This window comes from Solanum pennellii, chromosome 4, assembly GCF_001406875.1.
Source record: "Solanum pennellii chromosome 4, SPENNV200".
In the NCBI taxonomy this organism is placed as follows: domain Eukaryota; kingdom Viridiplantae; phylum Streptophyta; class Magnoliopsida; order Solanales; family Solanaceae; genus Solanum; species Solanum pennellii.
In genome coordinates, this window is record NC_028640.1 from 65,664,234 (window position 1) to 65,677,581 (window position 13,348).

Genomic DNA, 13,348 nt, shown 5'->3' on the forward strand with positions numbered 1-13,348 from the left:
TCATCATCCAGAGAGTTTCGAACCGTGTGTCATTGGTTTGTGAGAATTTCTTGAATATCAACAAAAACATTGAGCTATTATAAAATTGCCTTTAGATTCTAATGTCCATTCTCTGTTGTCGTTTGTATCAAATATGTTGCTCAGACTCCAAAAATGTGGACAAACCCATGTCAAATCCTCTAAAATGCACTATTTGGAGGATCCAACACAGTGTAATTTGAATAGTCCGAGAAACATAGAATACGTGTGTCTACTATCGGTACTGACATGTCCTCTTTTAAATTTGTATTTTTCAGGTTTTACCATCAGCTGCAATAAGCTATTTCGTGTACGAATGTATGAAGATAGTTTTGGAAGTGGAATAAACATGAGATTGGGGTTCCTCAAGGTCATTCCTGGTGAGACATTTACCCGGACAGTTGTATGCATTTTTACCCATAGGGAGAAATTTCTGGTCCTGTTTCACGATTGTCTGAACATAATACATGTTATATAGGAGAAGTTGTAGAGAATGTTTCCTAGTTTTGGAGCTCTCCCTTTAGTACAGAGCTTTTTCACCTTTCTTCATCAAAAATTGATACAAGATGAAATGATTGTTAGCTTCTACTAGCTTGCTGATTAGAAGTATCTGTAGTCTGTACATGTTATGGAAAATGTCTTCCTTTCTTTTATTTTCTCTTTGATCTTTTACTGGCTTACTTTTGTTGCAAACACCACTTTTCACCCTTCTTCATGTGCACGCCCTAAATTGATACTTTCCGTGCAAAAATGGGATATGCACTTGAAATGGAAGTCCGAGTTAAGATATATATCATGGACGATACGAAAATAGATAGAGTAAAATTTGATACAGTGTATAAAAATAATACTAAGAAGTAATGCCTATTAATTATGCTTGCATTAATTATACATATATTAAATCCCTTCGCATTAGGGATACCTAAAAATTCACAATATACCAAATAAGGTACTATTAATATACAAAAGTAATGCATGCATTATTCTAATACACTCTACTAGACGATCCCTTACAGAATAACAATACTAACTAATACAATCTACCAAACGATCCCTTACAGAATAACAATACTAATGGACGTAGCTTGGAATACGCAGAAGCAAATTAAGAGTTGGAATGCCCCGGAGGCTCCGGGACATTCGACTATCTGCTTTAGAAGAGGACTATTTCTGCGAAAAATTATGATTGAATAACCAGTAATTTTAGTGAAATTCCAGGTGTTCCTAAAAGCTCTTGCAGAAAGAAAAAGGAAAAAGAAAAGGGCTCTTGTAAGAGTTTTTAACCAAAATAATCTTTGGAAGAGAAGACCTGGTTTGAGCTTCAAAAGAAAATAACGTAAATGCTACAAAACTATCAATATAAAACGAAAAGAAAACATCAACATACCATAATCTTACTACCTTTAAATCTCAAATTCTTGTCAATCTGCACAATGGATTTTTGATTTTCACATTTACAAACTAGTTAGTGCAGCCTATGTATACAACAACTCTAACAGCCATGTATAACAAATACTAATCCACAAATGGTATATTATTAACACAGAACTCAAGGTGCTGTAGGCATAAAAGTATCGTCATCCAATAAATCACCAAGATCGATCAAATCATCATTGAAATCAACTGCTTCCGCTGAGTTGTAGCTGGCTGCAGTACTCTGCAACACAAAATGAGACATGACCACATGTGAATATGGTGTCGTGTTATGTTGTTCCTTTCAAAATCCCCACATTCAAGAAACAGAGTCGGAGATACAACTACTAATAGCAAAACTTTACACTGAAAGAAACTTGAGGTACTGAATAAGTGTATCAAACTCACCCAGTGAAACGCCAATTTTACCAGGTAAACCCATGTGAAGGTTGACAGTGCTGGATGATAAATTAGAATTGGTTGATGGGAAATCATGAAACATCTACAAAACCATGACCCCATCAAGGGTATGACCATGTTTGTCATTTTAAGAAGCAACAGTCCACGAAACTTTAAAGCTTCTCTCATTCAAGGTGAGCAGATAATGAAAATCAGGACTAGTTGATTTAATATTGTTACTGAGTTTTGCTTATGATTGGATGCTAAGACAAAAATCAGCAAAATACATTATTTGTGAGGTATGAACGAAATTTTCACTTCTGCATTATGGACCAAATAGTTTCAAAAGAAGAAAAGTGCAAATTTTCATTATTGCTGAAAAGCTCTAAAACTAGCTTCTAAGAATAGAGGACAAGCTGGGAAGGGGGAAAAAAGATTGTACATATATAGCTAGTCTCTTTATCAAAAGCACCAAACTATGATTTATTATATTATTTTTGGAATAAAGAACCATTGCACCAAATGATAAAATGCATTTACAGGATCAACATATATAAGTTCATTTAGCATCAGAAATCGAACAATGCTTACATTGGGTTCTTGCATGTCGGACACAACATTCAGCAGCCTCCTATACTGGTCCCTAGCCTCCGGGTATTGAACCATCGACTTTACCCTTTCCAGAGCCTTCTGCAACCTTTCTTCAGTTTGCTTTCTGCCTTCTTTTAAGAAATCATAGTCATCCTCCTGCACTGGTTGATCTTGCATGTTGCTTCCTTCAGTAGGTGCTTCTGGTTTAAATCCACGCAATCCACTTCCTTTCCGCCTCCATCGCAAAATTACCTTCTCTAAGATCCCCACAGACCATATTATGTTTTTGTATTTGTTCCTTACCTGGTGTCCTCTCACATGAGCCTTTAAGAAAAAAAAGGAAAAACGAAGAATGGCTAAGAAACTAAAAAAATAAGGTTGAGTTGACTAATTATTTAGCAAAAAGATGGATTATGCATGTATAAGGCCAAAAATAACTTTAACTTTATCAAAAAAAAAAAATGGCCAAAAGCCCATACAATACCTGAATTTTAATAATTCGTTGGCGGATTAGAAGAAAATCTCTTCTTCCCTTCCAACTGCGAAATTTATTTTGTATACGGACAGCAGCAGCGTGAGGCTCATCATGCTGTCCAGCCCTATTCGTCTTCATGGCGAGAAGTGAGAGAGCACGCTCATCTGATAGTCCAAATTCACTGCCACCATATTCCTTTAGCTGCTTCCTCTGGAATGACTGCACCCTGAAGACCTGATGAATACGAGCAGCTGCTTGAGTAGCATTACGAACAGCTGCAAGAGAATCCTTCAATGAGACTCCATGTGACCAGTCACCATCCCAAGCTGGTGTAGCAGTCCTTTCAGAAACCGTTTGAACAGCTTCCCCAAAAGCTTGTTCATTCTCACCCTGCTTCTTTTCCTTCAACTCAAGAGAAGAAAGGTGGGAGCTCAAGGAAGACTCTGCTAAGTAACCAGCAATTCCTTTATGTCCATTGCTGGAAGCTAGATCAGCAGGCGTTCTGCCTGAAGGATGTTTAGGAGTAGGATCTGTCAATGCTCCAGCAGCTGCACCTAAGGAGATGAGGAAACCCACTGTCCGCTCTCTGATGTTGCAAATTTCGAAGATACATCAAAAGGGCGAAAAGGAAAAGAAAGAAAAATGGAGCTAATCAGTAATTAAGTCATAGTTGATGAAAGCCATTTCATCAACACCCTATTTATCAAAAATACTTCAGAACACAACTAAAATTCCAAGAGCACCCAGTATTCAACTCCTTTCAAGTTTCTAATATGCTTGTGTGAATTAAATTGGAGAAAGACACCACAAAAAGAGATGAAAAAGAAAAATTAGAAAATGAATCCGAAAAATGTTGCATGATAAAGACAGACAAAATCTAACATAATACCTTCCATATGATGCTGCCCAATGGAGTGCAGTCCATCCATTCACATCTCGGAAATTGACGCTTACGCCTGCAGCTATAGTAGGTGGTACAGCCCAGTCATAACCAAGAGCAGCTGCAAAATGTAGAACTCCTTGACCACCTTCATCCAGTATGTTAGGGCCTTTCCCACCCTCAGCAACCTTTTGAAGGAGCCAAACACGCAACTTCTCTTTTAGAAGCTTTTGTAGGAGCTGGTCTTTTACTTTCTCTGCCATAAAGTTGTTCTCACTAGTAAGGTGCAACATTTCCTCCCACTCATTGTCATCGTCTCTTAGCAATGAGTTAATTTTACTGGATATATGGGAAACATCGTCCTCACTGATAGGTGGAGAAGTTTGGGAAACAAAAGATTCCAGAGATAATAATTTTCCGAATCTCATATGAAGAAGACTTTCACTGGAGCTGCAACTATTTGGATTTGCAACATCAACATCTTGGCCTTCTGTGACCCGAAATTCGAATTCTCTCACCTCACTACATGCCAACCTATTGGAGCATGTTATGTAGAATGGAACTCTTCCAGCCTTTTGAACCGGAGTATGGCAGCGAAGAACACCATCAGCTATTACTTCTGCGGGAACTTCCAACTCACCAAACATGCACGCCCAACTACAGTTCTCCACTTCTTGCTGGGACTTCAAAAACCTTCCAGTGATGAGGACCTGTTAATGAAAAAACCAAAGAGTTGTTACCCATACATCAATAAGACATCAAATTAATCTAGAGGAAAGTTGTACATCATCAATAGAAAAAGAAGTGAGACATTAAAATGTTTAATCAGAACTCTGGTTCACAAGGTAGAATGTCCAGGAAAGACATAAATGTTCACCTTAATTTCTGACCCAGAAAATGCCCAGTTTGGTGAGAAATCAATAATGCTAAAGATTTGATCCTGCGCGAGTGAAGGACTTAGCACATAGGTGTCTAACTGCACTTGGGAAGCAATTGTGGAATTATCGACTCCATCTTCATCTCCAACATTATCCCAGTAGGAACTAGAATTGGATTGCATATGCGACTCACTTACATCTCCAAGTTCCTTGCTTATCCACCGGTCAAAGCTATCAAGCTTCTTCAAACCTTCTCTTTTCAAGACGCCATCTAACAAAGGTTGTTTTAGAGCTGAATAATCGGTTTTGACCCCTAAGCTTAGATTGTGATCTAAATCAGCATTGAGAGAGCCTCCAATATTTGCATCTGATAGCTGTGATTGAAGTTCATTCTGCATTGGGTGTTTATCTTGCTGCGCAGAAAGTAGCTGAGAAGCCTCCAAGGAATTGTGACGTTCTACACCATATACACCACTAGACCCAATGGTCTGACCAGATGTCAAATCTGGATTCAACTTCTGATCCATGGACCACTTGGATATAAATGAGGAATCAACTTCAGAAGTCTGCATCTCAAAGTTGGCAACTTCAGTTAATAAGAAAAAATGTATCAACAGCATTGCACTTAGTCTTACATGCAAACAGGTAATAAATGTCCAGTTGATTTTAAATATCAGTCATCACTAAGTTATTGTGGAGCTGGTTCAATCGAATAGCAATGCTTAACTAAAAACAATTACATCAAACAACTCGGGCATTCTCAAAGCACTTGAGAGAAAAAAAATGAAGTGGCAAAAAAGCTTTCAGACAGCAAGTGCTTAGTTTGCACTTTTGCATGAACAAATCAACATTTTCAAGAACAAGTAGAGCTTAATAAATACTTCCCTCACTAAATTGCACAAAAGTTCCTTTTACACTCCTTTTCTTTGGGGACAACTTATCAAACACTTTAATTTGTAAGATCCGTGTCTAAAACCTCCTTGAACAGCCTATGGGTGATGTTCTGGTGAAGGCCCCAAACGTAAAAGAAGCTATGATGATGAAAAGATGGGAATTTTTGTAAGTTAATAAATACTTCCCTCACTAAATTGCACAAAAATTCCTTTTACACTCCTTTTCTTTGTGGACAACTTATCAAACACTTTAATTTGTAAGATCCGTGTCTAAAACCTCCTTGAACAGCCTATGGGTGATGTTCTGGTGAAGGCCCCAAACGTAAAAGAAGCTATGATGATGAAAAGATGGGAATTTTTGTAAGTTTGGTTAAGCAAAGAGAAGATGGATTGGCATGATTGTCAAGGACTAACAGTGGGGACTTGTAATTCTGGTTATGGGGGAAGAGGAGGGAGTTGGGAGTTATGGTAGTGAGCTCTCTTTTGGGAAAAAAGGAAGGGCTTTAACAGAAAAAAATGCAATTCGACGTCTCACTGTCTGTATTTGCTAATTTCATGGCCAAACAAGTATTAACAAATCCTGGGATAGTATTTATGCCCAACAGGCACTTAGACTTCTATGACTGCTAGAAGGCTTTTTCGCTGAATTCCGTCAAAGAAACAAGGCCCAAAGATAATAAGTGGACAATGCTCCTATTCCTCCTGCCTGCCTTTTCAGTCCTATACTAACAGCCTGTTTGTTGGCTTTTGGCTTTTGACTTATAAGCCATAAGTTAGAATTTGTAACTTTTGGCTTATTTTTAACATGTTAGCTTAAACTAAGTGTTTATAAACATTTTTTAAAAATTACTCAAATACTCCAAAGTGCTTAAAAGTTTTTTTGGCTTAAAAGCACTTAAATTAAGCCAATTCAAACAGGCTCCGAGTCATGGATTTGAATTTCCTCAGCATCTGGTGAAATACCACTAACCCTGTTTCCAAAAACAGTATTTATGGACGACAGACTACATGAAAATTGAACGGAAAGATTTGGAATACATGCGTAGGGGATAATAATCTGAGCCTCTTTTCCTCTCCCTCAAGTATATAACTCTGTGATGTGCATGAAATGGACATCGCAAAATAATGATCAACAAGATGAACTCCTTTAGTGTTACTTACCTGCCAGTTCCCCAGGCCATCAATGTGGTTCTCATGTTCCTGCCTCGTGAAGTCATTTGAGAATAATTGTCCCATTGTAGTGTTTCCTTGTTCATGCATCATATTATTTGCACTTGATTGGGCAGAAGGCTGAAAATGGAGAGACTGATATGCAGCGGGATTATTAACTGAAATGGTCCCCCATGATGCGAAGTCGAGGTTCCTACTGGGTACATAGGTATTTGCTGTGTTTGTGTTCCCATTTCCTGGTGGGATTGAGGAGAAACTCGTACCAGAACTTCCTGCAAACTGTACTTGATCATCTGTTGAATAAACAAACAAGGTTTGCACATGTGTCACGTAACGTTGATAGAAGCACTGAACCATTTGGAGAGCATTTTAAAAGAGGCGAAAAAGGCTAAAGTGCAACTGATAGTACAAGGACAAGAATCAATTACTTGAGAAGGGAATCGGATGATAAGGTACAGCAAGTCCATCTCCAGCACTTGGCTGAGCATCAAGGAATGAGTGAAATCCAGAAGTTGGATGTTGATTGTACACTGGTGAGTTTGACCAAACAAAAATTAAAAAATATTTTAACTAAAAATAAAAAGGAAATCTCAATTGATACATTACAAGTCCAAAATGCCTTCCAATGTACCAGAGCAGTTTATTTTAAAATCAGACCCAGAAAAAGTTGATTAAAGATATACCTGATTCGGCATCCTCATATTCTGAGGCCTGCGCACTGCTGAAGCTAGTTGTGTCAGTGACTTGTGAGTTCACTTGGTAATCATTTGGATAAAATTTTGTAGACGCGGAACTGTCCACCTCAGAGCTGTGTACATCTTCATCAGTTTCTTGCAAATCAGGAGTAACTTGTAGAGGTTCTCTGATACGGCTAAAATTTGTCCTGTTACCCTACAGAAGGAAAACAACATGGCAATCAAATCTATAAACAAAAATAAGGAAAAAATTTTTAATAATGAAATCAGTTTCAAAGATTTGAGCCAGATTATGTGGAGAGAGAAGCATAGATCACACTTACGTTCTACAATTTTCAGTTTAAACATTAGCTATTTTAGTTTGTCAGATTGTAGGCTTGACTAGGACTTCTAGTACTAATTTAATAATTAGATCTTATTTTTGCATTATTCTTTAGTACATCCATTCTGTAAAAACTTTATTTTTGAAAAAAATTATAACATGAACTACTAGGTACTCTGCCAAGTATATTTACTACAGAAAAATAAATTCAGTTTCACTTTCTTAAGATGCAATGCTGGAATATTCTTGAACAAAGGCTAGGAACTTCTGAACACGTTTAAATTACAAGCAGTACACAGCTTTGATGTTAAGATACCATACTAGCATCATGAACTGAGAGCCTGTTGTCCTCCAACCTACCATACAAATTGCCTGTACATAACTAGGCCTCCTTACAATGCAAATCTGCAATTTTATACCTACTCTTTATTTCATTTAAAACTGTGCCCATAAATCATGTCATGTGAATGTCTTCTATATAATGTTGCCTTGAGAAACTGCGGGAAGGAAAGATACCCGCTTCTCAGCTGTAAGTTGACTGTTACAAGTTACAACTGACACTAAAGGAAAAAACAAAAAGGTCAAAGAAAAGAAGCAATATCAGAAAGAATTAGAGGATGGCAAGCATATACCTTTACTTCCCGGTAGTGGACAAGAACAATATGTGACATTTCCCTGAATAAGTGTTTGGAAAAGTAAACAGAATTAGCATGCTAAGCAATGGTTAGAAATTGGTCTTGAAGAAGGTAAAGATGATTAGATATTAAAGTGAGTGATGCGCCAACCAAAACAAACTTTTACGCATGCTGGGTTAACAGAACCAACAGTGAGACACTTACTGTATTGTGAACTCCAAAGAATTCTCAGGGGGGATAACATTCCATAGGGAGTGAAACATAAATACACAATTAGAAAAGGAACAATGAGAGGAAAAGAAGTGTGCGTGCTCCGCACAACAGTAAACTTAATTGCAGATTCTTTTGGACAATCTTAACTTCACCTCTTCAAATCTTAACTTAGTCCATGCTATTCTAGATTCAAAACAATATGGTGTGCCTTTAACTTACAGGGATATTATTATCCAAAGACGCAATATTGCTATGTTGCTTGAACTCTTCAAAAATGTCTTGGATACTCCAAAAGTAGTGCATTTTTGGAGAATCCGACACTGGTATGGCAATATTTTTGGAGAGTTCGAGCAAACATGCAAATACAACAAGCAAAAAACTTCTGATCATCACCCCCTCATTTAACAAAAATTATTTTCATGTGTTTGATATAAGAAAAAAACTTGGACTTGTACATGAAGGAGCTTGTAAAGAATCTATAATGTATAAATAAATGTATCCTTCTCTAACGATTCAAAAGTTTCAAATAAGGAGTACAAGTTATTCAACAACAATAATATTGTTTGTTTTAGACGCAAAGAGTGCACAAGATGCCCTTCAATAGATTAGTCGATCCTGCGTCAACCTTTTAAGGGAATAATGACCCCTCAGCATTATAGAGCATCTAATTATCTTGATCATGAAGAATATGAGAAGCAAAAAGGTAAGCCAAATATCATATAGAAGTAACACTTATCAAGCATGACAACAAATAATTTTACAGTGCCAGAATAGCACTCTTATCATTATGGAGATGAGCAAGGTGAACTTGAACCAACCTAACATGCAATTTGTATGAAAATGTCCACTAAAGATGTCTACTTGATCATAATTCTTAAGAAACCAATATCAACAGTCTGAATTGACTTTTGCTCCTATGTTGGAGCGCAACACCTATAATAACAAATCTGAGTGCTCAAAACATATACTCTTTTAACTTACTCTTCAAGCATCCAATAGCTGCGTCTTTGGAAATTTTCATTCTCTTCTCCATGGGCATAGTAGCAGTGTAACACATCAATGCTTCCAGCCTGCAAGAATATTAAATTCTGATCAGCACCCTGATACAATAACAAAGGTCTCCAAAGAATAAGTGGTACTGTACCACTATTCTGCCCATGGTAACTTATATTTCCTCTATTTTTTTAATGCACTAACAAAGCATATTTCTACTAGCTTCAGTATTCCTTTGTAACGGCAGTTGTCAGTACCTGCCACTCAGAGATGCTATCAAAGTAGCAAAGTTAGTCAAGTTCTCTAACCTAGTTTAGGTAAGGCATCCTTATCGCCCCACGTCACCTGGTTAGGACATAAAAGCTTATCCAATTTCTAAAATAGTGGATTCTATAACAGCATTCTGCCTTTTTTAAGGCAATGTACTCGTGGAACACTGAAATTGAGTACAACAACAGTTACGCCTCAATCCCAAACCAACATCGAAATCAAGGATATATAAATTTAATAGGCTTCTACACAATCATAAGAATCAGCTTTACCTTGAGCCTCTCATGAGCCTCCTTCACAGTCTTTCCATCTCTTTTCTTTCTCCAACTATGGCCATCTTTGCGGAAATACCGTAAAACCTTCCGATCAAAAAGGAACAATGAACCACCTGAAGGAAGGGCCATACAAGCCAATTAAATTAAACAGAGCTAGAGTTTCAAGAAGATTTAGATGTCCTTGAAAGCTTCCTCGCTACAAACAAATATAATAAAGAAAGTAAAGAGTACACAGAACATAGTGTTGATTGCACAAGACGACGGTACTTAGACCTATGAGAAATAAAACTAATAAAGTATATGCTCTCATAAGGGAGACAACTAATAATTGTTAAGCCAAGGAGCAGGCCACGAGAGTTATATTGACAGGGAAACAAAATAAGAATATATTTCTGAAAAAACTAAGAAATTACTAAACATGGAGGTGGAAGGGCGTTGAGTATAGGCCTGATGGAAGAGGAACGCGTCCTTTTTTCCCAATGGTGGTTTCAAGAAAATAAATTAGATAAAACAAGCAGTAAATGATCTAGGCAGAGGGCTAAGAAGAGGGCAACACAAAAGTGAAATAAAATTTACAGCACATACAAAGACTATACATTGAAAGCTAGTCAATTGAGCTAAAAAAAGACGTCAATAATTATTATAAAAATACTTTAACAAATAGCCTCCATCTGATAGGAGGAAGGAGGGAAAGAGAACTAGAGGAGCTTTACTGGTTGACAACAGGTAGTGAATTGAGTGATTGAAAGGGAAAAAGTAACAGCATCATCAGACCAAATTGAAATTAGGATAAGACTAGCAATAAAACTTTTCACTGTTTTGGGGTATATGGTACAGCGCACTCCTCCAAAAGATAAGAAGAAGTTGGCCCGCTTTCACAAGCAGAACTGCAGAAGGGTATGTAACGTACAGAAAAGCCGAGCATGTCCCCTCAGGCATGCACACAGACATGCATATGTTACATAAGTGCATTTATCCTGACACATACACATTGGTTTAAATAGCATATGTACGAATATCTGCATATAGTAGACTGAAAAATTCACTATCAGGGAAGCACATGTAGAAGCAAAAAAACCTATTTCAACTACCACATCCACATTTAACAAAAGATAAAAAAAAAAGAATCAGCTAGATGATCATACTTGGAGGCCTGTTTGGTGGCTCTGGAGCAATTCGAAACTTCTGGTAATTTTTAAGAATTTCACAAATTTCAGCTGGGCGTAGCCATCGATGCTGCGCTTCCAAAAGTATCTGCTCAATATCTGCATTCAACAACAAACATGTACCAACACCAATCAATCCTCCAGCTACAGTAGATACTAAAACTATAGTAAACATGCTCAATTAAAAGCCATTATACATCTAATTCCCTAATCAATTTATGATATCTTTCACTGTTTTGAAAGTAACAAAATCAATACAAGTCCAAAGTTTAAGTCTTTTCACTAAAATGCTTCAAAGGGTATGCTTCTCTGATTCCTATTAACCAAAGCCCTAACAGAACTCAAGAAATGAACACCAGTAAAATCGATAGCGCAATTAAATGTATCCCAATAAAAGAAGTTACCTAATTGAGCATTCAGACCATAACGCCTACTGTCTGCCATGAACCCAGCTCCAAAACCATAAAAAAGAACTAACCCAGCTCCGATCTAAAACACAAGTTGAGCTTCCAGTTAAAAATTGAACTTGGGGTTGGTAAAAGAATCAAAAAGGTTTAGGATTAATGAAAGAAAAAGATTCTGAAAACCGGATTTGGTCAAAACAAGTTCAAGATTTTGGCAAGAAAAAGGGGGAAAACGAGGGCAACAGAGAGAGAGAGTAAAGTGTATATGGGTTAAAGAGCGGTAGAAAAAAAAAAGAGGAAAAGGAAAATAGGAAGCAACGAAGAAAGGTCGTTATAGGAAGTGGGAAGGGTATTGGTATTGAAGCAAAAAGGAGCCGCCGAAATGGAATACAGTTTGAGTTCAGACACTCATACATACAAAACAATTTATCGTGTTTTTAAGACTGTTAATAAATTTGATAAATTAAATAAAAATAAAATTTTTTTATGTATTATATTTTTAATTAATTTCTTTAAAAAAATGTTAAATTCATCAAAAGTTTTATGTTTTTAATTTTTCACTTCATCATTAATAGAAATAAAATAATAAATACATTATATTTATCATTATTTTCTTAATAAATATCAATTTAAAAATTGATAAATAATTAAAGATAAAAAAATATAAAAAAGATTAAAACCAATATACATTATTATTTTTATATTTAAATTATTAAAAATGTGAATTTTATATTCGTAGAGTATGTAACCCTCTTCCTTTTTTTCTTTTCTTTTTTTTGTGAAGAATATTGTTACATGTTTGTATGGATAAAACATTTCACTCTAATACAAAAAAAAAAAAATTAATATTAGTTGAAAGTTAAATATTAGAATATTTTTGTCTAAGAAAAGATAGTTTAAATGTGTTTTAACACTTTAATTTATATTTTTGGAACACGAAAAACTATTATAACAACTTAACAAGAGGTTTCAGATCTGAACTTTGAGTATTAAAAAATAATCTTGATAATGTGTGCCTCCAGATATGAAATCTTAAGTGGCGTGAATTTAAATTATCAAACTCTAATATAAATATCGAGCGACAAAATAAACACTAAAAAACACCATATTTGTACTTCCCTTGCTTTTTAATGTGTTTGTTGATTTAAATTTGAATGAAATTTAAAAAAATTATATTAAATTTTGTGATCTTAAATTAAAAAATATTAATTATTATTATAATTTTAATTTGATAGCAAACAAAATTAAGGTTAAAAAGTTACAAAATGAGATTAATATTATTTTTAGAATGAATTAGAAAAATATATGTTAAAATAGAAATAATATCTATTTCTGATTAGCTACTTGCTTCATGCAGGGGAATCTAGTGGAGGTGTAACTTGATCTACAAAAATACTAATCTTTCACGTTCTGGTCATTTCACACGACTGAATTTACAATTAATATTTAAAAAGGGAAAAAGGGTTGAAAATATTATTAATTTACGTGAAAAGAATAAAACATCATCGGTTTATAGTTTGGCTTAAAAATAATGTCTTTACAGTCAATGCTTTAGCATAAAATGTCCTTACAGACAATACTTTGATCCATAAATGTCTCTATAACTATTAAATGGGTCAAAAATGTCACATTCCGAATATATATATATATATATATAT

General features: G+C 35.6%; 2 protein-coding genes across 3 annotated transcripts in view; one reads left to right on the forward strand and one right to left on the reverse strand.

Annotated features, from left to right (window-relative positions):
- LOC107017202 (probable mitochondrial adenine nucleotide transporter BTL3) overlaps positions 1-671 on the forward strand; it is a 6,593-nt gene extending 5,922 nt beyond the window's left edge. The window contains exon 4 of the mRNA XM_015217474.2: positions 297-671. Within this exon, the coding sequence (XP_015072960.1) occupies positions 297-365 (69 nt within the window). The 3' untranslated portion in view covers positions 366-671. The remainder of the gene's footprint in view (positions 1-296) is intronic.
- Positions 672-1,378: 707 nt separating this feature from the next.
- On the reverse strand, positions 1,379-11,994 carry LOC107017741 (calmodulin-binding transcription activator 3-like). Of its 2 annotated transcripts, none has more exons than XM_015217987.2 (13): positions 11,691-11,994; positions 11,266-11,385; positions 10,118-10,233; positions 9,564-9,652; positions 8,367-8,409; positions 7,401-7,608; positions 7,146-7,247; positions 6,709-7,010; positions 4,654-5,220; positions 3,786-4,486; positions 2,906-3,482; positions 2,422-2,745; positions 1,379-1,675 (listed from the first exon to the last, which is right to left on the reverse strand). In XM_015217987.2, exons 1-13 carry the CDS (start codon positions 11,728-11,730, stop codon positions 1,568-1,570), a joined length of 3,297 nt encoding a protein of 1,098 aa, XP_015073473.1. In that variant the 5' UTR covers positions 11,731-11,994; the 3' UTR covers positions 1,379-1,567. The 2 variants fall into 2 exon arrangements, with proteins under 2 accessions (XP_015073473.1, XP_027771853.1); XM_027916052.1 differs by lacking the exon at positions 1,379-1,675 and adding an exon at positions 1,707-1,933 and having other exon boundaries at positions 11,691-11,763.
- Positions 11,995-13,348: the final 1,354 nt, after the last annotated feature.